The sequence below is a fragment of the Clytia hemisphaerica genome, unplaced genomic scaffold (assembly GCF_902728285.1).
Source record: "Clytia hemisphaerica strain Z4C2 unplaced genomic scaffold, Clytia hemisphaerica genome assembly, whole genome shotgun sequence".
Classification (NCBI taxonomy): Eukaryota; Metazoa; Cnidaria; class Hydrozoa; order Leptothecata; family Clytiidae; genus Clytia; species Clytia hemisphaerica.
Genome location: NW_027103559.1, coordinates 443,037 through 466,693, shown reverse-complemented (window position 1 = coordinate 466,693; position 23,657 = coordinate 443,037). Strand labels below are relative to the sequence as shown.

The 23,657-nt window shown below is 36.0% G+C and overlaps 3 protein-coding genes across 3 annotated transcripts; all 3 read right to left on the bottom strand.

Annotated features, from left to right (window-relative positions):
- Positions 1–228: 228 nt before the first annotated feature.
- On the bottom strand, positions 229–6,267 carry LOC136800560 (WD repeat-containing protein 31-like). Its single transcript, XM_067057221.1, has 11 exons — positions 5,908–6,267; positions 5,718–5,792; positions 5,350–5,485; positions 4,998–5,098; positions 4,645–4,709; positions 3,336–3,396; positions 3,039–3,113; positions 2,446–2,546; positions 2,207–2,262; positions 1,362–1,431; positions 229–1,028 (listed from the first exon to the last, which is right to left on the bottom strand). Exons 1-11 carry the CDS (start codon positions 6,130–6,132, stop codon positions 938–940), a joined length of 1,056 nt encoding a protein of 351 aa, XP_066913322.1. The 5' UTR covers positions 6,133–6,267; the 3' UTR covers positions 229–937.
- A 338-nt stretch (positions 6,268–6,605) lies between these two features.
- On the bottom strand, positions 6,606–7,856 carry LOC136800564 (N-alpha-acetyltransferase 38, NatC auxiliary subunit-like). Its single transcript, XM_067057225.1, has 3 exons — positions 7,753–7,856; positions 7,337–7,526; positions 6,606–6,991 (listed from the first exon to the last, which is right to left on the bottom strand). The coding sequence occupies exons 1-3, from the start codon at positions 7,804–7,806 to the stop codon at positions 6,855–6,857; spliced, it is 381 nt and encodes a 126-aa protein (XP_066913326.1). The 5' UTR covers positions 7,807–7,856; the 3' UTR covers positions 6,606–6,854.
- Positions 7,857–8,501: 645 nt separating this feature from the next.
- LOC136800577 (transmembrane protein 177-like) lies at positions 8,502–9,428 on the bottom strand. Its single transcript, XM_067057237.1, has one exon. The coding sequence runs from the start codon at positions 9,426–9,428 to the stop codon at positions 8,502–8,504; it is 927 nt and encodes a 308-aa protein (XP_066913338.1).
- Between the last annotated feature and the right edge of the window lie 14,229 nt (positions 9,429–23,657).

Below are 23,657 nucleotides of genomic sequence, written 5' to 3'. Positions count from 1 at the left end.
ACGAAACAAAGAAGCTACAGCGGCGGTAAAACTTCAAAGGGAGATTCCACAATTGTATTCAGACACTTAGAGAGCGCTCAACAAGCCAAATAGTAAAAGGGTAGTTTTGTTATTTCTAAGTCAGATGTTTGCGGAAGCAAAGTTTTTGGGGCTTGATGACGTCACGACTTTTTGGCACGAGCCGAGACGCGAATCAGAAAGAAAAAAAAGAAAATCTGTCTTGTTCAGTTTCTAAATAATTTTGTTAAAAATTTTTCTTTTATTTCTAACATAAAAATCTTAGCTTATCACAATCTCTTTAATTTACAAAAGGGCAATATTTTATAAGTTTATCCCCCTACGCTTTTTGCTTTAAAATAAATAAATAAAAGGTAATATGTTATCTTTCTGATGAAATAATAATTTAAAAGCGATGAAAAATTATAATACACAGAGGAGACTAATCAACTAAATAATTTCTTTATGATTTCTTCCAAATAAATTTATCTTATTTTCTATTTCTTAAAATTATTGCTTTTATCTTGATGGTACTAGAAGTTCTTAAGTTAGAAAAACGTCGGCCAAGATAAGCCTCCCAGGAACTCAATGAAATTCGGTAGAGATAAGAAAAGGTCCAAGGAAAAGATCTAATGGATAAAAATCTGTCCCTCCTTCCTTTGAGCTCAGTTTGAAATTTTCCATTTAGCCTAGAGAACAGGTAACTCTTATCCAGGAAACAAAAAACTAAATATTGAGCAGTGCCAAACTTCCCCAAAACCTTAAATCCAATTCTATTGTGGGTTTGGGGTTGATTAGTAGGTGTATTTCTGTGACATTCATAACGTCCAAATAACGTTGTTTGAACGTTAAAACAACGTTGTGTGCTAGCTGGGTACAGAAGTCATAAAAAGGAAAATGTCACCTGGATTCAGTTAATGATATCCATGTTGTATCATCATTACATTGTGCTAGTTATTTCTATTTGCTCAGTTGGATCACATTTGTATCTCACTTCATATAAAGCGCCTTGAATTGAACCAATTATAAAGCTGGAAAAAAGAAATCCATAGCAGTAATTTACGGCAGTAAAATAACACAAACTTGACTAGACAAATCAAATTAAAGATTATTTTTCTACTTAAAAAAAGCTGTGAATGGAACACAGTGTTCAATTGTAACAAAAACTATGTGATGCTATCATTCTAAATATTTCAGAGAAAATTGCAGAGGGGGCTTTTTTCTTTGACAACCGGTATGAAAATCTTTATTTATGTATTTATGTCCACTTTTTTTGGACATGCTGTAGACGTGGGGGAGGGGGAGGGGGTAGGAGTATCTCCTTTTCGGATGTACTTTTTCGAAAAAATTGAAGCATGACAAACCTGTCCTCAGATAATTGAATCATTGCGGTCAATCCTTGTGCTCCAGGTACATAAAATGAGCATGCGCACTCTAAAGGTGAGATATTTAAATAAAAAGATTAAAAAAGTGGAAGGATAGTTGATTTTTGATTTTTCTGATATATTCTATTTTCAAAATGTATATCACTTTCGCTTTGAAGATGATTTTGTTGTGAAGCAAGTTATTGGTATTTCTATTAATGTAATGAAACTGGGACCCAAATTTGACAAAGATTCATGACAAATCAATTTTCGGTTCAAATTTTATCTTGCTTTGCTGCAAAATTGTCATATGGTCGAAGCTAGTAAAAGGCTCACACGTTTTTTATAAGAAAAAATTGTATAAGAGCATAAGGCTTGGATGGCCAAAATGTTAAGAACAAGTTAAGAACATTTTAAGGCTTTACAGACTCTAAAACACCCAATTTCTTAGGACAATGGACAAAAACACTCAGAAAAAAATTATTTTGTGAAAATCTGCTTCAGCCATCTTTTACCAATGATGTTAGCCTACTTCCATGCAAAAAATCAGAAAAAATAATGATCCAATTTTTCACAATGTCTTAAAAACCCTTTTTTAGCTGTTTTTTGGCTGAAATTTGCTGAAATCGGGCTCCGTCACATTTTGGCTACCACCATTTTGCACCTTTGTACCAAAAATTAAAAGATTCATATGATTCAATCCTGAGAAAAGTTGGTAACAGACAAACGAATGGACGGACGCAAACGGACGGACGAACAAGCACAGGTTAATTTATAGGACATCCACCCCACCGGGGTAGGTCCAAAAATAATTTCTCAATTATATTCAAGGGAAGAAAGAAAACCTTGTCTCGCTGGATCCCAAACTTTGACATAACAATCATCAGCAATTGAAATTATCCTGAAAAGTAAGGGTTGTATACAAAGTTTTACCGACTCCTTCAAGGTGACCAAAATATGAAAATCACTAGGTATGTACTCAGCAAACAGGAGTACTAAAATCAAAATAAAAAATTGGTTGCACAGATATAAAGTATAATATGTTGAAAAATAATTGTTATTGTTGGGTTAGAACTTCTCATACCTCAGTTGATTGTTTCGATTGGTGAAATAAGCGACAGATGATAAACTTTGCTCATGCCCATTTAAGGTGACTATTTCTCTACGTTCTCGTAAATCCCAGAGCTAAAAGTGAAGCAAGTAGCATAAAAAAAAACACAAAAAGATACAGTTTAGGCGGAAACAAAGAATATAAACAAAAAACATTTTCTTGTTTTTTTTTCTCTAATCAATATGCCACTTGCAACCAATCAGCTGTCGTGAAACTGGTTAGGTGATTAAAGAAATATATTGAACGCCATTGAAAAAAAATCGTTAGAACGAATCACAAATACTTTGCCGAGCATTCTTACAGTAGCGGGAAAAGTCGGTAGAACGACGACAAATTAAATTTTTGCATTAAAATGCCTACAGATAAAGTCGACTAGTCCGCCGTGTCAAGTCAAACTTTCGAATGTTTCAATTTCAAAACATTCGACTACCACTGTTGACAAACAGAATAACACGAGCTAGCTAGAGTCAGCTTTATTACTAAATACACTTCCTATGATATGGGAAGCCCGATCAAGTCAAGCGTAGTTAAGAGTGCATGGAATGTTTAAATTAGAACTAACTCACAGTGACGTGACAACCTCTACCATTGCCACCAACACTTCCAGTCACCAATTGAGTATCATTCACAGCGCAACATGACTAGAAAGTAAAGAGTGTATAAGCATTTCATTAGCTTATCAACAGAGACAGGGTTATCTTATAATCTTTAATAATATAACACTTTTGACTAGAATTTTGAAGAGCTAGGTACAATTCTGTCATTAATCTTTATATAATGTTATTAAACCTTATGTAAAAATTTGCTTTAAAGCCACGCCTAACAAACAAGTATATACTAGTTTGACAAGATTGAAAAGTGACCTGAAAATATTGCTTCATGGGAAATGTGTCAACAACGTGTAATCTTCTGCAATCCCATAACCTAAATGATAATGAAAGACCAAATGCTTGTATGTAAAGATTTGTTTCATAAGCTGGATTATTTCACACTATAGAAGTTTGACTTTGTGAAACCGGGAAGTTTTCTAGACGTTTTTAATTTCTTGTGGAACTACGTAACTTCCACCATTATGAAAGCAATGATACGGATTTTTAGAGGCGATTTCATACGCAAATCGATCGTTTGCTTCCATAATGGCGCGGTAGTTACGTAACTTAGCGAAACATAAAAAAATCTCTATAGTAAAAGTACTAGACGGTTCCCGTCGTCGCAAACGCCGGTTAACGGTTTTGCTTGCACATCAAAAGCCTTTAAAATACGATAATGTGCGTTAATTCCTGACACCGTTTTGGCTTAAAATGCCGTATACAATAAAAAAAAATTATACTTCTAAACTTTTTACATTAGTCAACATTTTGTGTCTGTAAGCCTCGATTATATGTCTTTTTAAGGTAACGGAAGTTTGTGTTCAATGAAATGCCATAGTGACCCTGTCAAAATTATGGAGGGTACCTGTCGTTGCAGACGCCCAAAGGTGTCTGAGGTGGTGAGAGGGTTGCTTCTAGGAAAGAAAAAGCCTTAGTTGTGAAGGAAATGCTCGCGCTTTGCGGTTGAGTACTGAAGGTTTTCCCGTTTGTTGGCTTCACATGAGGACAGCTTAAGACCGGCGCATATGCAATGCAACCAACATTGAAACCTTTTTAAATAATGTTAGACGAAGTTTAATCATCAAACAACAATGTTGGATTTTGTTGCGTGTGTTGATATAAAATAATTCGAAATCGTGCAACAAAAATGCCACACCTTTTTTTTTGATACTTTGTGACGTCGCAGTACTTTTTCATGAAATTGACGTCAGAACTTTTTTCGTTTACAAATAGCAGTGTAGAGTCTTCTCTAATCCGAGTTTTCTACGCTTGTCAAACTTAGCGCGAGACTTTTTGTATCGAAGGTGGATAGGTTTTCGAGCCGTGGCGTTCAAATTTTAGAAACCTTAACATATGTTACTGGGCTAGCGTTACAGACATTTTTCATAAACTCATTTAGTATAGAAGATAAACACTTCCTGATTTCGCAGAGTAAAGTGCATTTTAGTATCCATCATTATTATAATTAAGTTACACATCTGAAAAGAAAGCGCTCAACGGTAATTACTGTCAAAAATAAGGGAACGTTTTGATATTTTAAATTTCTTTTTAATACAAAATTTGTTGAAAAACAATAACATACTTTACAGTTTTGTCTTCTCCACACTGGATTGCTTGCGACGAATCAAACCAAACGATATCTGTAACCTAAAATTTGTTATTTTTTTAATGTATCAAAAAATTGTTTTAATGTATTGAAAATCTTTTTCATTATTCAGCATAGATTTTATAATATCCCTTGCATACCAACGAACTCAGCTCACCATATGACTGAAATTGCAATATTGAGAGTTTGGGTTGTTCGAAATCCATGACGCCTGCCCCTCTCTGAATCTAGGAAAGAAAATGGCCGGGATAATGGCCAGGATATTGGACAGGGAATCAGTCAATTCGGCCTCAAAAATAACACAAATATCTAGGTAGATCGGCACATACTATATTTCTAGCAATTTCTTCTTGTTGTTCCAATAGGCAGGTATTTGTGTCCCAAATAGTTACATTTCCATCACGACTCCCTGACATAACTTTCGCCAAATCTAAAACCAATAAAAAAAACACTGAAAAAATCAAATTTCGCCTTAAATTGACAAGCATAATTGTGATTGAAAATACGGCAAGAATTGCTCTGATAGAGAAATTTTCCTTGAGAAAAAAAAACTTTATCTTGTATTTTTTCAGTTTGGGCAAACTATGTTTTTAGTGTAAGACTATTCGAGGGGAAGAATTTAATTAGAATTATAATTACTCAATTTCATTGACATTTAGATTTTCAAATGTTGAATTTTACCAGGTTTCATAGCCAGGGCGGTGACTGCTAATCTATGACCTTCCATTTTCGCCCCATCTGTGATACCCAGCATTCTCTTTGAGACAGATTTGTCGCGAGAAGCAGTAAAATACGAATCATCAGGCCCATCGACTATCTGAGGTGAAAACAAAATGATTTAATAAAACATCAAATTCTCAATACACCTATCAACAATTCGAGCGTTCTACGGCCAAACTCACCTGGGTTCGAGTTTCACAAGAAGGAATGACGGCGAAATGTCTGAATGTCGTTGCATTAACTGACATATTACCAAACACCTCATGCCAACACCATTTGCATATTTGGTTGTTATATAATGTCTCTTTTAGTATCCCTCAATGTCTTACCCTTGTGACAGCTTTTGTGTGTACTTTCAGCGTCTCCTTTTGCTGCTTCTGCTCCAAATCGAAAACATTCACAATCTGGAAATATAAGAAGGAGGTTATACTTATTGTGAGCTGATAGGAATAAACCTAAAAAATGTAGAGTATAACTAAAGCCTCAACAATATTATTAAGGGGAAAAAATTGTTCTTACACCCTCTGTATCTCCAACGTACAACAATCCATTCATTAATGCCAGAGATCTAATGGATTCCCTGTTGATGATCACTTCTCCTTGTGAAGCCAAACCAGAGCTACTGGGAGGTTCTCCAGCACCAGAACTAGCACCACCAACACCACTGGCAGCATTGCTTTGACTTGATTCAAATGTTGTAAATTGGTTTGTGCCAAGTCTGTGTTTTGAAAGTTTCTTCCCCATAATTTGCGTGAATTATCCAAAAACAATCTTCAATGGACCAAAAGTTTACCATCATCTTTGTTTGAATACATCTTCATTCCAATAAGCATTTCGATTCAAATGATTTTGTATCAATTTTTAGTATTTCATTTGTATACTGAAGTGAAACAAAATCATTAGAAGGTTTAAGTAAAGAAAGCGAGCCGTGGTACAGTGGTTCAACCCCCCGGCCGGGTCATACCAAATATTTTCAAAACGGTACTTGATGCCTCTCTGTTTGATGCTCAGGAATTAAGAGAAGGATCAAGGGTAAGTGGAGAAATCCAGGCAGAAAGAGTGGCGCCCTCCCCTACCTTCGGGTAGATAGCTATCGAAAGAGGACCCTTCGGGTCGCCTCCGACTGCGGTCGCAGACTTACTTACTTAACCTCTTGTTGAAAAAAAATGAGGTAGGATAAAAAAGAATTGTCAGAAAATGAATTGACACAAAATATATCAGTCTTAACATTTGTTATTTCTTTTACAATTTAAAAAGAAAATTCTGATAAAGAATTTCAGTTATGAAAGCATTAAAACAGCATTCCAAGAAATTGTTGGATGAAAACATTTCATCAATGTTGTGACATAAATGCTTGGGTATCTTTAACATAACTCCTCCAAATGTTAAGAACCAAATTGTAGATCCACCTCAAATTTGGTGAGCTTTATACTAGACCATCGATTAGCCTCCTTGCATCAATCGATTCAATCTTTAACAGAAGATTTCAAGATATCTTTTAACGCTAAATGGAATTCATTGTCAATGTCAGCATGGAGAGATTTAACATGCCTCCCAGGGATCATTGCTAATCCAAGAAGCCTTGGTTCCTCTAAGCTAGTCTCTGAAAATGAAAGGATGTTATTATATATATATATGTTTATAAAACTTGCAAAAGTTAAAGTGATTAAATTTTTCCATATGTTTCAAAACTCTTTGCAAACTTCTCTCTTCTACTATCTATAGAGCAGACACACATACCAGGCAGAACAGGTCCTACTGTACCTGATAATTTCGCTAACACCTTCAAATTCTTTCTTTGCTGGTAAAATTGCTTAATTTTTCTTAAATATTGTAGCAGATTAAAAACGTCTCAGTTGTTTTTATAGATGAGGCAGATTAATCAGTTAAAGGGGCTTAAATAGTAGGGTTAAATCAACAAATAAAAAAAAAACGTAATGCAAGAAACCTGGATTAGCGATGAATTCTTGGCAAGATCCTAAAATGATGTTTTTCTCTCGATCAGTGCACAAATATGTACCAATCAATGTACGCCCATCTGTAATTTCAATCTTCACTGTTTTGTTCAACAGACTCTCCAAGAAAACACGACCATTGGACTTCTCAGAAGGTGGAATTGGAATCGTTGGTAATTTTTCCTGAATTAGAATAAAGTATGTCTTATTTTGTTAATTTAAGTTATTCAAAGCAATCCAAACCTATTAGATGAAACTTTGGATTCAAACGTAGAAGTCAACACTTTATGTTTTATTTTTTTGATAAAAATAATTCAACATCCCAAACATTCATGTAAAAAAATGGAGCCTTAAGATTGTCTTATTTCTTTATTATTATTATTATTATCTTATGAAATACAAATCTTACGTCCATTTCATCATTATTCAAATGGTTGTTGACAGCTGGTTGTTCGTTTTCCATTCCGAAGATTTATTTTACTTTTCTTTTCTCTGTAATCAAATTTATAAAGTGAAAAAACCCTAAAAGTCAATTCTTTGAATAAGTGTGTTGTCGTTAATAGAAGACATATAAAACAATTAGCAATACAGTGTAGAGTGGACATGGTACAAGCCTTTTTAATTGTTTATCACAAAACAAATCCAATTCTTAACCAATCTCGATTGCTTTGTTTCGATTCATTTTCGTCATGCTTCCTGATGATTTGCAATAAAGAAAATATTCGATAATGGACAATTCAAGAAGAGAAACCAAAGCAAATAATTTGACTTGTTTTGTATGTAACAAGTTTTTTTAATCACACTCATAAGGATATTTTCAAGGTAACTGGATTTATATGACACAATTTTTGCTGGCTTTTAAGTTAGAGGCTTTCTGTGACATAAATCTTTGACCTAAAATTACAGACAATGATGTGATAGAAACACAAACAGGGTAACTCTTTATCATGATCAGGTGTATTGATCTACAACTTTTTAAAACAACATTTGATTAAAAATGAAATTGAAATATTTGTTGCTGTTTTATTATGAAAGTAGAAACAACAAATAATATAATAATTTACAATTATCATAAAATAAATCTCCAAAAAATAGCCAGAGTTGAAACATACATTTTATTTATCATATACCTGTCAGGTAAAACAGACCTCGCGCAATTCACAAAACTTGAGATTCCAATCCTCCATAGAGCGATACATTAATTTCCTTCAATTTTTTTAGCCGCTCAGTTCGTTTTGGATGGCTAAACATATTGGCCATCTTTTTATGATTACCTAATTTTGAATAAGTCTCCAAACCATCCTCGGTTGTGGCCCTCAATACACGATTCAATTTCAACTTCTTCCGTGTATATGAAATACCACCACTGCAATAATATTCACCCAATTTTGCAGAGGTCTCATCTGCTGAGAATTCCATATAATGAGCAAGTGGTCTTTTAGACATATAATACACTGGAGCTCCTAATAACCACACAGCCATTGTTAAACCTATATGACTTGCGAGTCCTAATGGTTTCCTCAAAAGTCTTGGACCGAATGTACCTAGTTTATAAAACATGTAGAAAAGACCAACTCCATGAGCAGTAATTGCAAGAAAATGCATGTCTTTGATATGACTTAATTCATGACCAATTAAAAACTTAATTTCATCATCGTTAAGAATCAAAGTCTCTTTGAGAACATCTCCTGTCTTAGAGTTCCAATCAACTGGTTTGTTATTGTTGAAATGAATTCCAGCATGGATAAGGTGATTAGGGTGGGTGTATAGTGCGTTTCTTGGAAGTACCACAACTGCTTTGTTTGGAAACAAAAGACAACCAGCGCTGACAGTGTTCAAGGTTTTGGAGTGAGTCAAATCAACTTTGTTTACATCAATGTCCATTAACTTACATGTCTCTTTCAAAATGTTTTTGTATCGTGGATCTACATGCCTGCTTGAGCTTGGTGAAAGGCTGTGAACCAAATCAACAGATTGTTTGGGGAAAAGATGAGGACCAACATTCAAGCAAAACAGTGAAGTTGTGCCAATTCCAGCAATTATTTTTAAACTTCTTTGAAATAATTCTATTTGCCTTGTTGTCATGACTATAACATTAGGAATTAAAAGTAGAAAAATAAACATTAGGTGAGGCCAAATAGATTTGTTGTTTTACAAGCATATTTCATCTGATTTCATGGGCAAATAAATATGCATGCATACATATATAACAAATCAGTTTTAATACATTTTCATCCTTCACATAACTAAAAACTAATCTAAGCACACATTTCAAACGCCTTATTAAATCATATTCACAGTCTTCCCAGAGCAACAAAATCTGGTTGTAGGCAACATCAATTTCCGAAAACTGCTGTCCTACTGTCTGTATAGGAAACACTGACAAAACAGCATTCACAACTGTCAAGCTTGCTCATTTTCCAATCCTATTGGAAGTAACGACGCATTGTATCGACTAAAATTCAGATGACTTTTTGAGCATCAAAGCCTAACCGGTCAAAACGTCTTAATTGGCAAACCATACAAAACAACATAGATCTTGGCTCAAAGATCGTGCGTACATTGCTGCTAAATACAACTCTCTGTCTGATCTATCAAAAAGCTAATCAGAATTTTTGAAAATATCAAACAAAGAAGGCCTTTGCCATCTTCCTAAGAAGAAAATTGAGTAAACATAAAATGATCGTGTTTTTTTTTTTGCTGCTGACAGAAAGTCAGTCTGCATCTGATACTGTTAAGATAGGAGTTCATATGAAGATATCCTTGAGAAATATAGGAGAGAATCTATACATAGTGCGGAAAGGGGTCTGACCCCCCCTTCTTAAATGATCCCCCCCCAACCTTTAAAAATGCCTATCCCCCAAGGGTTTTCGGGCTAAATTTTTTATGGTAAAAAGGGAAGGGAAACAGTAAAGAGAAATTAAGTCTGGCAAATATAATACCACTTTTTAGAGAAAATAAAGAACTTCCTTTCATGTAGACCAAATTTCATAACAGTGCTGGAAAATAATCTACAATATATGTAAGCCCCCCCTTCTTAAACGATCCCCCCTCCTTGCTACCCCCCCCTTTTTAGTGAAAATCTCTGATCCCCCCTTCTTCACTTTTTTGGAAGGTGTCATCCCCCCCCTTAAGAAAGGGGGGGTCCCACACTAGGAAACCAAGCTTTCAGAAAAAACAACATCAGTAATCTACAGGATGTATTTCCAATAACAAGGATTCATAGAGTTACCTGAATCAAGTTCAAGTTCCCAAGACAGTTTTAATTAACTAAAACTTGAAAACTTAAAATGAGACAAAATGACCGATTGCGAACGTACAGCAGCCAGAATATCAACCAACCTAATTTTGTCATTCAATTCCTGAGACAGCACTTTGATTTTTAAGGCCTTGTTTATACGCTATAGTAAAAATAATTCTGCACATGTAAATGGGTCAGTGTTTGAGGTCCGGCAAAATTTCTGGGATATAGCCTATACGGCAGTGCGCAGATCTAGGTAGGCTTCATCTCCCCCGTAGATCTTTTTCTTGGGTTGATCTTCAAATTAGTTTTCAAGGTTGGCTTGGCTCAAATTTTTTCATATATGGCTCAAATCAAATCCAATCGTAGCCGATCAAAAAGATTTACATCTTTTTCCCACTTTGATTGAATTCGATTGTTTGATCAATCACTTCGATTGAGTTTGATTGATTTGAACAATCACTTCAATATACTTCGATTGAATTCGATCGATTTGATTCCAAATCGAATTTGATTGAGTTCGATTGACATCCCCTGGACTTTTGCACACCTTTGCAGCTGATTTTCAGAGCTTGAGTTCACAGTTGGGTGTTTAAGATAAAAACGGAAATTATTTCTCTTTTTGGGAACTATTGCCGAAAACCGCAATTTTTTCAACGATAACATGCTGAATCAGCAGAAAAGTAAAAAAAGTAAATAAACAAAAATGTTTTCAACAGGGTCTTTTTACATATCATTTCAGAACTTTTCATGTTATTGAGCAATGAAAAATTTAAAAAAATACTTTTGAAGATCCGAAAAACCTTTCCCTCTATATAATTTTACATTTTTCAAACACCTCCAAAATCCTTGCCCTTGTAAGGACAGAACATTTCTGCTGACTCAACATTTCATCCTTAAAAAAATTGCTGCTTTCCGCAATATTTGCCAAAAAGAGCAATAATTTGCCATTTTTATCTTAAACATCCAACTGGTTCTTATCATGCATGTCAAAACAACCAAAAAAAACATTTTACCTCAGAATTCTACGGTCACCCAACTCCCTGTAACAGACTTTAGAAGAGCCCATAGATTGTGAAGAAGGATCTATCACCTCACGGGTGCATCTCACTAGTCCGAATCCAGACAAAATGTAATGTTTTTTGTCCGAAAACAGTTCGCTCAATTTTTGATGAGTCATATTTTGTCTGACGGCCAATCCCAAACTGCGGCAGTAACAAAAGCAGGACTTTTGAAAAAGAATCTTCAAACTTACATAAATCCAGGAAGGAAAAGTTTTCTAGCAAAAATTCTTTTTCCAACTTCAAGAGAATTTATTCAGCTTTCTTTTGCAAAAGAAATTATCAAGATATGTCTTTTCGTTCTTTCAAAATTTGAAAATGAGTACTCGCGGGTGCGCTTTTTCAAATTTCTTGTTCACGGCACAGAAAATTTTTTTACCAGGGGTTACTTAAATCAAAAGCGCTGCCAATTGGAGACAGCTATTGGCTTGAATTTTTTTGCATTTTCCCCTGTAATAGTTTAGCTTTTGAAACGTACCGTGAGATTGGGTAACTTGCATCAGTGTGGAGGCTAACATGCACAGTTCTCAAATGAAAGACCTGGCTGGTCATTAAAATACAACTACGCAGCTCCGCTCGCAGCTCTACTCTACCATTTTTGTTTTGATTTAACTTTGTATTTTAATGACCAGCCGGGTCTTTCGACGGGCGGTCGAAAAATTCCTGGTTTTTTTTATTAAGCCAGTAATTCGGGGGCGGGTGGTGACGCGAACAAAACAATTTTTGGATGGCCGTCAGAGCAATTTTAAGAAAAAGGCTATACTTTAAAAGAACAAATTGCTTTTCCTGAATTTTTTTCTGCTTCTCCGCACCGGAAAATCAGCGAAAAATATGATGCGGGCAGGTGACGCGAATAAAACAATTTTTCGATGGCCGCCTTATTTTAACAAGATAAATGTTTTTTCTTTCCAAATCTGAAAAAAATCTTTAATCAAATAGCTAGATTCGGGTGGAAAGCGCTGAGGGAAAGTTAATGGTATGGTGACCCCCGGCTGTAGCTTGCGCTACGGAAAACCCCACTCGCCCCAAACTTCTTGCAAGGATTTTTTTGTGAAACACTTTCGATTTCAGTGAAGAGGTTACAAGATGGCGGGAGGTTTTTGCACAGAAATCTTCAAAAAATGGAACTGGTCAGTCAAAATTTCAAACTGATTTGCAAAATGTCAAACCAAGTTTAATGAAAAGCCCTTATCCTCAGAAAAAAAATCAGGGGTCACTCATCTTTAAACCTTCAGTAGTTTTCCAGATATTCCATTTTGAAGTTCCATTTTTTGAAGATTTCTGTTAGTAACAGACTAATTCTTTTCAACACTCGTTTCGGAAAACTGGCGCAGGACTAGAAAGTTGAAAGTGTCAGACTTCTGAAGACTCCTCTACCTCACTATGTATAAGGGGGGGGGGCATATGAGGAAAATGAGGAAAAAGTAAATCAATAAACGGGTTTTTGTGAACATTACTAAGAATGCCTCTGATTGGTTAAAAATAAATGACAAGTAAGACGCATAGATTTCACATGTAAGAAATTTGGGAGAAATCTTTCATTGACTGATGTTTTGTTTACTAAAATGCTAGTGCCCAGGACATTGGAGATACTACATACCTCTCTTTGATTGAATGGACAGGATTTTTTATAGATTTTCGCCTTATCCACAAAGCCTGTTAGGCAGTAAGTTGTGTAAGTACTCAATTGGGCCAGTGACTGCAAGACTGTACAAAGAACTCTGTAGGCAAAAAGCTTGGTAAGTAAAAGTTTCCACATTTAAATGGAAGAATATGAGAACGTTTCATGTCAGAAATCGCGTTGCGAGCATTGCAAAAGTTCCAAACATTTAAGTGGAAGAATATTAGAATAAGTTTCATGTCAGAAATCCCGTTGCGAGCGTTTGAAAAAGATGCGAACATTTGAGTGGAAGAATATTAGAAAGTTTCATGTCAGAAATCCCGTTGCGAGCGTTGCAAAAGTTGCAAACATTTGAGTGGAAGAATATTAGAATAAGTTTCATGTCAGAAATCGCGTTACGAGCGTTGCAAAAGTAGCAAACATTTAAGTGGAAGAATATTAGAAAGTTTCATGTCAGAAATCGCGTTGCGAGCGTTGCAAAAGTTGCAAACATTTAAGTGGAAGAATATTAGAATAAGTTTCATGTTAGAAATCGCGTTGCGAGCGTTGCAAAAGTTGCAAACATTTGAGTGGAAGAATATTAGAAAGTTTCATGTTAGAAATTGCGTTGCGAGCGTTGCAAAAGTTGCAAACATTTAAGTGGAAGAATATTAGAATAAGTTTCATGTCAGAAATCGCGTTACGAGCGTTGCAAAAGTAGCAAACATTTGAGTGGAAGAATATTAGAAAGTTTCATGTTAGAAATCGCGTTGTGAGCGTTGCAAAAGTTGCAAACATTTGAGTGGAAGAATATTTACTTCTTTGATAAACCACAAGCAACTTACAGACCAAAAACTTAAGACCGGACCCTCGACGGATGCCAACCTGTACAAAGTGGCGCGGGAAGCCCATACTTTTAAGATGCAAGTCGGCATTTAAAAAAAGCGATAACCAATTAGAAGCGAGGTTAGTAATGTTCACGACTACTCCAATAAACAGCCCAGTATGAATTCCACAAAATCTCTAGACTGGCACGCCAGTCGGGCTGGAACGGTATCACGCGGGAAAAATGAGTGTAGGAGTTAGGTAAGCGTAGGAAGAAATTTTGTCGGTGGCAAGGGCTAAAAGCTGTTAATCAGCAGCCTCTCACCACCTTTTGCTCGTTCTCCTACTCAACTCCTATTCTAGCAAACGCCCGCCGCCTTTATGTTCCCGCCCTCTGACATGATTAATTAGGCGGTCATCGAAAAATTGTTCTATTCGCGTCACCCACCTGCATCAAATTTTCCGCTGATTTTCCGGTGCGGAGATGCGGAAAAAAATCTGGGAAAAGCAATTTGTTCTTTTAAAGTATAGCTTTTTTCTCAATTGCTCTGACGACCATCGAAAAATTGTTACCCTGAGTTACTGGCGTGATTAAAAAAAACCCGGGAATGTTTTTGACCGCCCGCATGCATTGCATTTTCAGCACCCGTTGCGACGCGAACAGAGTATTTTTTCGATGACCGCCTTAACTGACTAGTTTGCTAGTCTACGAAATCCTGCACCGAAGATATTTTTCCGTACAGCAAGCCTCACGCCAAGCAAAATTTCTTTTGTACCAACATTCAATTTTTCAATAAGGGTGCAAGATGGGAAAAGAGGCGCATGCGCCAACATAATTGATAAATTGACGCGAGTGTAAGCGAGCAAAAGTAAATTTTAGCCAAATGAAAGCTAAAAATCAATGGATTATGGAGTCATTCACGCCGAGCCATGGTTTCTGCCTACTTTTTCAGTCCCCCCTTAAAATGCAATTTTGCACCTAAAGCTAACTCCCCCGGCTTAAATCGAACAGAAATTACCAGTATCCCGCGTTAGAATGTCCCCTTAAAATAAAAAATAGGGAGTCCCCCCTCAGATTTTTATCTTTAGAGTTTGACAATAACAAAGTACAACGATTGGTTTGATATCAATGCCATCAACATTATAATGGGTACATAATGATATCCAACTTAATAAACTTCAATAAATAAAAAGAAATCATAAATTGGAAATAAACTGTCCTATAATCAAATGATACAAATAAAACTTTTTATGAATAAAACCAATCAAAAGATGCAGTATCTGGTATAACAGTTGATTTTTGCTCATATCTTAGGCCTTGCAAATTATCTTTATTATTAGATTGGAACTGGGAATGTCTTCTGATTGTAGTCCTAGTTTAAGTTTAGGTCAAGCAAAAGGTCTTACCAAATAGAAAATTTAGGTAGTAAATGTTAATCTCTACCTTATAGATGAATAATACAAAGTGATAAACAATAATATATGATAGCCAGTGGGGCTTTATGTGTAATCTGTAAATGGTAAACGTTCATATTGATTCTTGTGTTGGTTCAAGTTGGATTGTGTTCATCAAGTCTTCTGTTGGGAAGACTTATTATATTGGTTTATATTGCATCCGGTCAAGCAAGGATCAGCAATCACTAGGTTGGTAAATACCTATTTAACATTTGGTAGCAGAGGGAACAACGATCCACTATGGCAAACAAGAATGATATCAAAGCCCCGCCGGCATTGAAGGAGGATGTTCCTTACGAAAACTGGAAGAAGGAAATAACCATTTGGCAGCTCTTCACTTCGTTGGAGAAGAAGAAGCAGGGCTTGGCAATTTTATTATCTCTTGAAGGCAAAGCAAGGGAAGCTGCGCTGGAGTTAGAGGTGGACGAGTTTAAATAAAGATGATGGTGTGAGCAAGGTGCTTGCACAACTAGATAAACTGTATCTCAAAGATAAGCTGCAACTCTCGTTTCAAGCATATGACAGTTTTCGGAAGTTTAAACGACCCAATGATATGCCAATTGCAGATTTTGTTGTCGAGTTTGAACGCCTGTACAACAAAGCCAAAGCTTACGAAATGATTCTTCCTGATGGTATCTTAGCGTACGAGTTCCTCAATAATGCAAACATCTCAGATTCACACGAAAAGTTAATTAGAGCAACAATGACTGAGCTATCTTACAATTCAATGAAAGACCAACTAGGCAAGGTTTTTGGAGATTTGAGCCTCTCGGTATCTTCAAACAAGAGCAAGGATGTAGGTGCTGTAAACAATCAGGTGAAGTTTGAGTCGCGAGATGAGATGACATTTGAGACAACAAGCAGAGACAAGGAAGCAGAAGAAGTTTACTATGGAAATTACCGTGATAGATCAAATCGTGGTGGAAGATCTCGACCTAATCGTGGACGATTCAATTTTAGATGTAGAGGAGGTCGTGGACAGCATGGTGGTGCGGAAAGAAGACATCAAGATGGAAAACCAAGACGAAACCCATCTGGACCAGACGGTGCTCCTTCAACTTGTATGGTTTGTGGATCAGTGTTTCATTGGGCCAGGGATTGTCCTGATTCATATGACAATCTAATGAAGCACAAGAACAAGAGCAAAGAAGATGACGAGATAGCCTTATTTAGTGACACTTTAAAGCAGTTTGTGGGAGAAACCCTTGGCACAGCAGTGTTGGACTCTGGATGTACAAAGAATGTATGTGGAAAAACGTGGCTTGGATGCTATCTAGAGACACTGGACAAAAATCAACTATCAACTGTGAAGGAATTCAAAAGCAGCACAAGCTTCAAGTTTGGCAATGGAGATAGTGTGGAATCCTTGAAGAAAGTAAAGGTACCAGCATACATTGGAGGAAAGAATGTATTTATCGAAACTGATGTCATCGATGGAGACTTACCTTTACTTTTGAGCAAAGATGCCATGAAAAAGGCTGAAATGAATATTGATTTCATCCACGACAACGTCACAATTTTTGGACAAACTCAAAAGCTTATGTTCACTTCCTCTGGTCACTATTGCATCCCACTCGGATATTGCACAAATGATGTCAACAGCAACAGAAAATCTGAATGCGATAGTTTGGCTTTATTTGGTTCTACAAACTCAGTAGAAGAGAAGAAAGGAATGATGCAAAAAAACTACACAGACAGTTTAGTCATGCGCCCTATCACCGAATCAAAAGTCTTTTGAAAGATGCTGGCGTTGATGATCAAGAAAATATTGACGTTCTGAAAAAGGTGTGCGAGTCTTGCAAGATATGTCAAGTGTACAAAAAGACACCCCAAAGACCTGTTGTTGGTTTGTCGATGGCACATCACTTAAACGAAACTGTTGCTATGGACTTGAAGGAGTGGAAAGAAGGATCCTCTAAAACATGGTTTTTTGCATCTAGTTGATCATGCAACTCGGTACAGTGCATCATCGGTCATCAAGAGCAAGAAGAAAGAAGTTATCGTTGGACAGTTATTTGACATCTGGATAAAGATTTTTGGTTACCCAAATAAGTTTCTTGTTGACAATGGGGGTGAGTTCGACAATCAAGAGTTCCAAGATTTTTGTGAAAATCTCAATATCAAAATCAAGACTACAGCTGCTGAAAGCCCATGGAGCAATGGATTGGTTGAGCGACATAATGGAATCATTGGAGAGAATGTTACCAAGATTGTGAGGGATGTAGATTGTGAATTACGAATCGCATTATCGTGGGCAGTTAGCGCAAAGAATGCATTACACAATATCCATGGTTTCAGTCCTAATCAGCTTGTTTTTGGTAGAAATCCGAATTTCCCATCATTACTTACCGACAAACTACCTGCGCTTGAAGGAAAGACAACAAGTGAAGTCGTACGTGACAACTTAAACGCCATGCACTCAGCAAGAAAGGCCTTTGTAGCTTCTGAAGCATCAGAGAAGATTCGAAGAGCTCTGCGACACAATGTTGGAAGTTCTGTGGATGTGAAATATGTCACTCAGGACTCTGTGTATTACAAAAGGAAAAATGATCCAAAATGGAAAGGTCCGGGTACAGTAATTGGGCAAGATGGTCAACAGGTGTTGGTTAAACATGGAAGTGTATATGTGCGTGTACACCCTTGCCGACTCATGCTCGAGAAGTCAGAAGTTCAATACAACCCACCAAGAAATCAGGAGGATGTACCAAATCCAGATGCACCATCAACTCCTAGACAGCTCCCTCAAGGTGTGGACAGCGATTCCGATGATGATGACACACAAGAAATAACACCGACAAACAATGTTGAGCAACAAACTGAAGAGAATGGTATCGCTAGATCAGTAGCTGGACAAATGCAAGATAGTGTGGTACAGAAAAATGTCACACTACCGAAACCAAAACAAAAAGTTAAATATCTTCCAAGGGATGATACCAATTGGAAAACTGTAGAAGTCATTTCTCGGGCTGGTAAAGCAAATGGAAAATACAAACATTGGCTCAATATTAAAAATGAAGACAAATACAGTCGAGTGCATTGATTGGAAAGAACAGTGTTCAAGAATGGCATCCAAATGAATCAAGTGATGAGGAGGCTAATGGCATAAATGGTGCAATAATTGAGGATTCCCAAGAAGCTGAAACCGTCTTTTACTCTGTCAACGGAATGGATGTTGACCCAGTTTTGCTGAACGAATCTAAAGAAAAAGAGCTGGCAAATTGGAGAAGAAGAAACAACGTTTACCAAGAAGTTCCCGATGCTGGACAAAATGTGTGTCAACAAGATGGGTGTTCACTGAAAAGTTTATTGATGGAAAGAAATCAATCAAATCTAGATTAGTGGCAAGAGGGTTTGAAGAAGACAGCTCGTTTCAAGTCAATTCACCAACCTGTAGTAAAGAAGCTTTGAGACTTGCTTTCAACCTTGATGATGACAAATGGATGGAAATGTAACAGCATCGATGTTCGTGCAGCCTTTCTCCAAGGCAAACAAATCGATAGGGATGTGTTCATTAAGCCCCCACCAGAAGTTGAAAACAAAAACATCTGGAAACTGAATGTTTGTGTGTATGGACTATCAGATGCACCAAGAGCATGGTACCTTCGTGTCAAAGAGGTTTTGGCCTCACTTGGGGCTCGATGTTGCAAACACGATGCAGGATTATTCTACTCTCACAAAAATGGAAGTCTACAAGGGATAATTGTCATTCATGTAGACGATTTCTTCTGGGGTGGCACCATGGATTTTGTGCAGAAAGTTATCCAACCATTCAAACAAACGTTCGAGATTGGAACAGAAGAAACTGGTTCGTTCAAGTATCTTGGACTCAATATCACACAGACAAAGAATGGAATTCAAATTGAACAAACACGATACTGTCAATCAATAAAGCCTATTCCTGTCAGCAAAGAGAGAAAAACCCAAAGGAATCTACCACTAGGAAGTGGTGAAACAAAGCAGCTACGTATGCTGGTTGGTCAGATGAATTGGGCTGCTACGCAAACCAGACCAGATATTTTGTTTGATTGCTGTGAACTTGCATCAAAGATGAAGAATGCTACTGTAGCCGACATCCTAGATGCTAATAAAGTGTTGAAGAAATTGCAAAATGATGTCATGATCAAGCTCCCACCATTGAAAGACATCAATCACCTAAAATTTGTTGTGCATTCTGATGCATCCTATGCCAACCTTAATGATGGAGGATCACAAGGAGGCTATATCATACTGCTATCAGACGATATCTCAAAGAAACTGTCACCAATTGCTTGGCAGTCAAAGAGGATCAAAAGAGTGGTAAAGAGCACTCTTGCAGCTGAAAATGCTGGCACTTGTAGAAAGCAGCTGAATCGTGCTATTGGCTCCAAAGCATTCTCAATGAGGTTTTGGGAACTGAAGGTTGTAGAATTGAGTGTTATATTGACAGTCAATCACTGTATAATGCTGCTAATTCAACAACGTCGTTGTCTGATAAAAGACTACGAGTTGACGTTGCAATCATTCGTGAAATGTTGCAAAATAATGAGATTTCAAAACTTGTTTGGGTTCCCTCAAAATCTCAATTAGCTGATTGCTTAACGAAGAAGGGTGCTAATACCTCTTCGATTGTCAATGTGTTGACAACGAATCAGCTTTAATGTAAAAAAATTTACCTGTTAATAATGATGTATATACTATTCTCTTCTTTTATGAAAAACAACCAACAAAAATGAGTAAAAAAAAAAAAGAAAAGAAAAAAAGAAGAGATATGAAGAGAAGAAACGAAACGAAATGGTAAATGTTCAAAGATGTATATAATGTATATATTGAAAACTTTGTCGTTCAACTATCCTGCCAAGACACGGTAGAACCTGCACTTTGCAGGGGGTCACCAGGGATGGGAACGAAATTGATTTTGTTGGTTGAATATGACTTTGTCAAAAATACAAAAAGACAAAGAAAGGGGAGATTGTTAATCTCTACCTTATAGATGAATAATACAAAGTGATAAACAATAATATATGATAGCCAGTGGGGCTTTATGTGTAATCTGTAAATGGTAAACGTTCATATTGATTCTTGTGTTGGTTCAAGTTGGATTGTGTTCATCAAGTCTTCTGTTGGGAAGACTTATTATATTGGTTTATATTGCATCCGGTCAAGCAAGGATCAGCAATCACTAGGTTGGTAAATACCTATTTAACAGTAAAACACTAGTAAGATTTCATTCTTATGACAATGATTTTGGATGTGACAGAACTTTTCTCTGCTGCAAATTTCAAAGATCATTAATGTCAAAGATCATTGATGTCGACCTATCATTTAAAGAAAAGCTTTGTTCCCTTGAGCAAACAATTTTTACAATAGAGAGCGGTAAAAGAGGATGCAGATTAATGGGCCCCGGCGAGCCATTTTGAGTGGGGGGACAAGATTTTGGAAAATATGTCGCCCACCATGGTTGGGCGAAAAGAAAATTATTCGCTTTTTACACCCTCAAAACACCTTAAAACGTTATCTAATTAGGGAGAATAATAGTTTTTATGGTTTTATTTGGGCTGTTAAAAGTTGTTCTAAAGTCTATTCACAATAAGTGTGCACTCTTTTTTCTTTTACCTATAACTTTTGAAAGAATTCTTCAATCTTTATAAATTTGGTATCATTGGAAAGATATCAGTAAGTGGAACAATTTGAAATAAAAAAATCTTTGAAAAAATTCTAAAAATGAAGATGAAAATGAAGAAGAAAAAAATGAAGATCTTGTAGAAATGTGCTATAACTATCATTTTCACTGAAGTGAATACTTTATCATCGAACGTCATCACTGTGAAATTTCTCAAAAATAATCATTTTCTCAAAAAATATCAAACAAAGTTATAAGCTGATTGATGTCTAAAAACGCTCTTTTCTGCTGTTTTCTGTTGTTTTTTGGGGTCAATCACTTATTAATTTTGTATCATAACTTTATGAATGAATATTTTAGTGAAATTTTTTCACACTGATGACCTCCTAAGATCAAAGAATCTCTCCAGTGAAAATGTACATAAGTTTCAATTTAGCATTGTCTGCAAAAAAGTGGGCATGAAATTGTGAGCACGAAAATGGGAAAGAAGATATTATTAGATAAAGAAAATTATTATCAATAAAATCAAAGACATAACATCTGAAATTCAATCAACAATTTTAAAATTTTAGTCCCCCCTTTGTTCTTGTTTTAATAGATTTTTGCAGCCCTTGATAAAGGATCCCCCCTTATTTTAAAAAAATTACAAAAATCCCCCCTTTTTTAAAAGGCAATTTTTTTGACCCCAAGTAAACGCAAGACAGAAGGTTTGGTTGTGTTGATCAGGTATGTCTTTATTCTATCCGAACTAATGTTATAAAAGACCAAAGAGGCCCTGACTGCCTCTAGTCTAGAGCTAGAACATGCATGATCATTTAGCAACTCCAGAAGATTTTTCAAGTTTTAATTTTTTTTTCAAAATCTATCCTATCTTGTAGAGCTTTGAAAAAGAAAGAAAATGAGGGGTCATAGGCCTCCAGAGGATTAGTGGTTGTAAAGATATTCAAATTTTAGTGTCAAAAATTTGACTAAAAATGTCAAAAAAGAAAAAAAAGAAATTTTCCAGTCATGCTTCTTAAATTTTGCATATATCTTTTTCTAGTGTAGCTAGAGACCTCAAATTTGGAGGGAGAATTCTTTGATGGTGTTAAAATATTATTATATAAAAATATTTGTAAAATATTTAGTATACTTATCAAAATAAGGAAAGATATATCTCTTTTTGAAAAAGAAGACATTGCATTGTTTTATTTTTGTTTTTGAAGAAATGAAGAGAAATAGCTTGGAAAAGGTTGAAATGAGTCAAAAAAGGTGGTAGGACCCATTTTCAAGGGGCCTCTGGAAATGGAGGAACAAAAACTTATGAGTAAAGAATAAGTTTTTCTGAAAGGAGAAACCCCAAATGAAAGAAAAGAAAATCCATTTCGGCAGAAATAAAAACTTTTTTTTGGGACATTCCCATGCTAAAGAAGCAAAAAAGTTAAAAAAACTACATGAAAATGAAAGAACTAGAATTAGCGATTGTGATTTTTGAATTCCTCACCCTTTTTCTGATAAACATACAAAGTTTCAGCCTCCAAATACATTTTCCTCCGTTTCCAGACACATTTGTTCTTTGAAAGTTGCAAATTTTTTTTCTCCCGTCGGCAAACAATTTTCAAAATGTTGCAAAACGTTCGGCATTTTACCAATTTGCCGTCTAGCCTGTGTCCACAGTGTTATATACCGCTGGAAAGCTAAGATCACTGGCTTTCATTTAGTAAAAACAGAAACGCTTTACCGTGAGTGGTCCTAAATCCGACAGCCCTGCCTAATTCTGATGGGGTATTTCAAAGATACAATCTAAAATAAAAACAAACCTTTCGCTGTGACGCAATGAAGATACCAAAGTGTCAATTAAACCAGACCCGATCAATGGAACTTGTTGAACTAATCGAACAATCGAACTAATCGAACTCCATCGAACGATTAAAGTTCGATTAAATAAATTAATCGAACTCTAAGATTTTTTAAAAGATTGTGAGTGTTCGATCAAGTTTGATCAATGGGTTTCAGTTTGATCAGTTCGATAAACCAATTTTCTTCGACAAGTTTGTGCTGCTCTGCCACCGTATATTAGCTTCTTTTCAAAGCCAAATTCGGAATGTAAATCGGGAAATTACTTCCGATAACGGATTACACACTTTTTCTGTATCCTTTTAGCACCAGAAGAAGCGGTTTGTTGGGGCGAACAACGGATTTAGAAAAAAAGGTAATTTAACACATTACCGTGAGAGGTCCTAAAGCCGACAGCCCAGCCTAAAGCCGATGGGGTCTTTCAAAGATACAAACTAAAATAAAAACAAACCTTTCGCTGTGACGCAACGAAGATACCAAAGTGTCAACTAAACTGAGAGATTTGATACATTGAACCAATTGAACCAAATAACAATAATTGCTTCTTATAACAAAACATATTTTTTTATTGCAATATGCACAACGTCATAAATGACAACAGTAGTAACAGCATCATAAAAAGTAACGAGATGTTTTGATTTTCCAAAGCACACGAAAATATAAAAGAGGTCTGTCAGTTACATCAAAATGCCTCGAA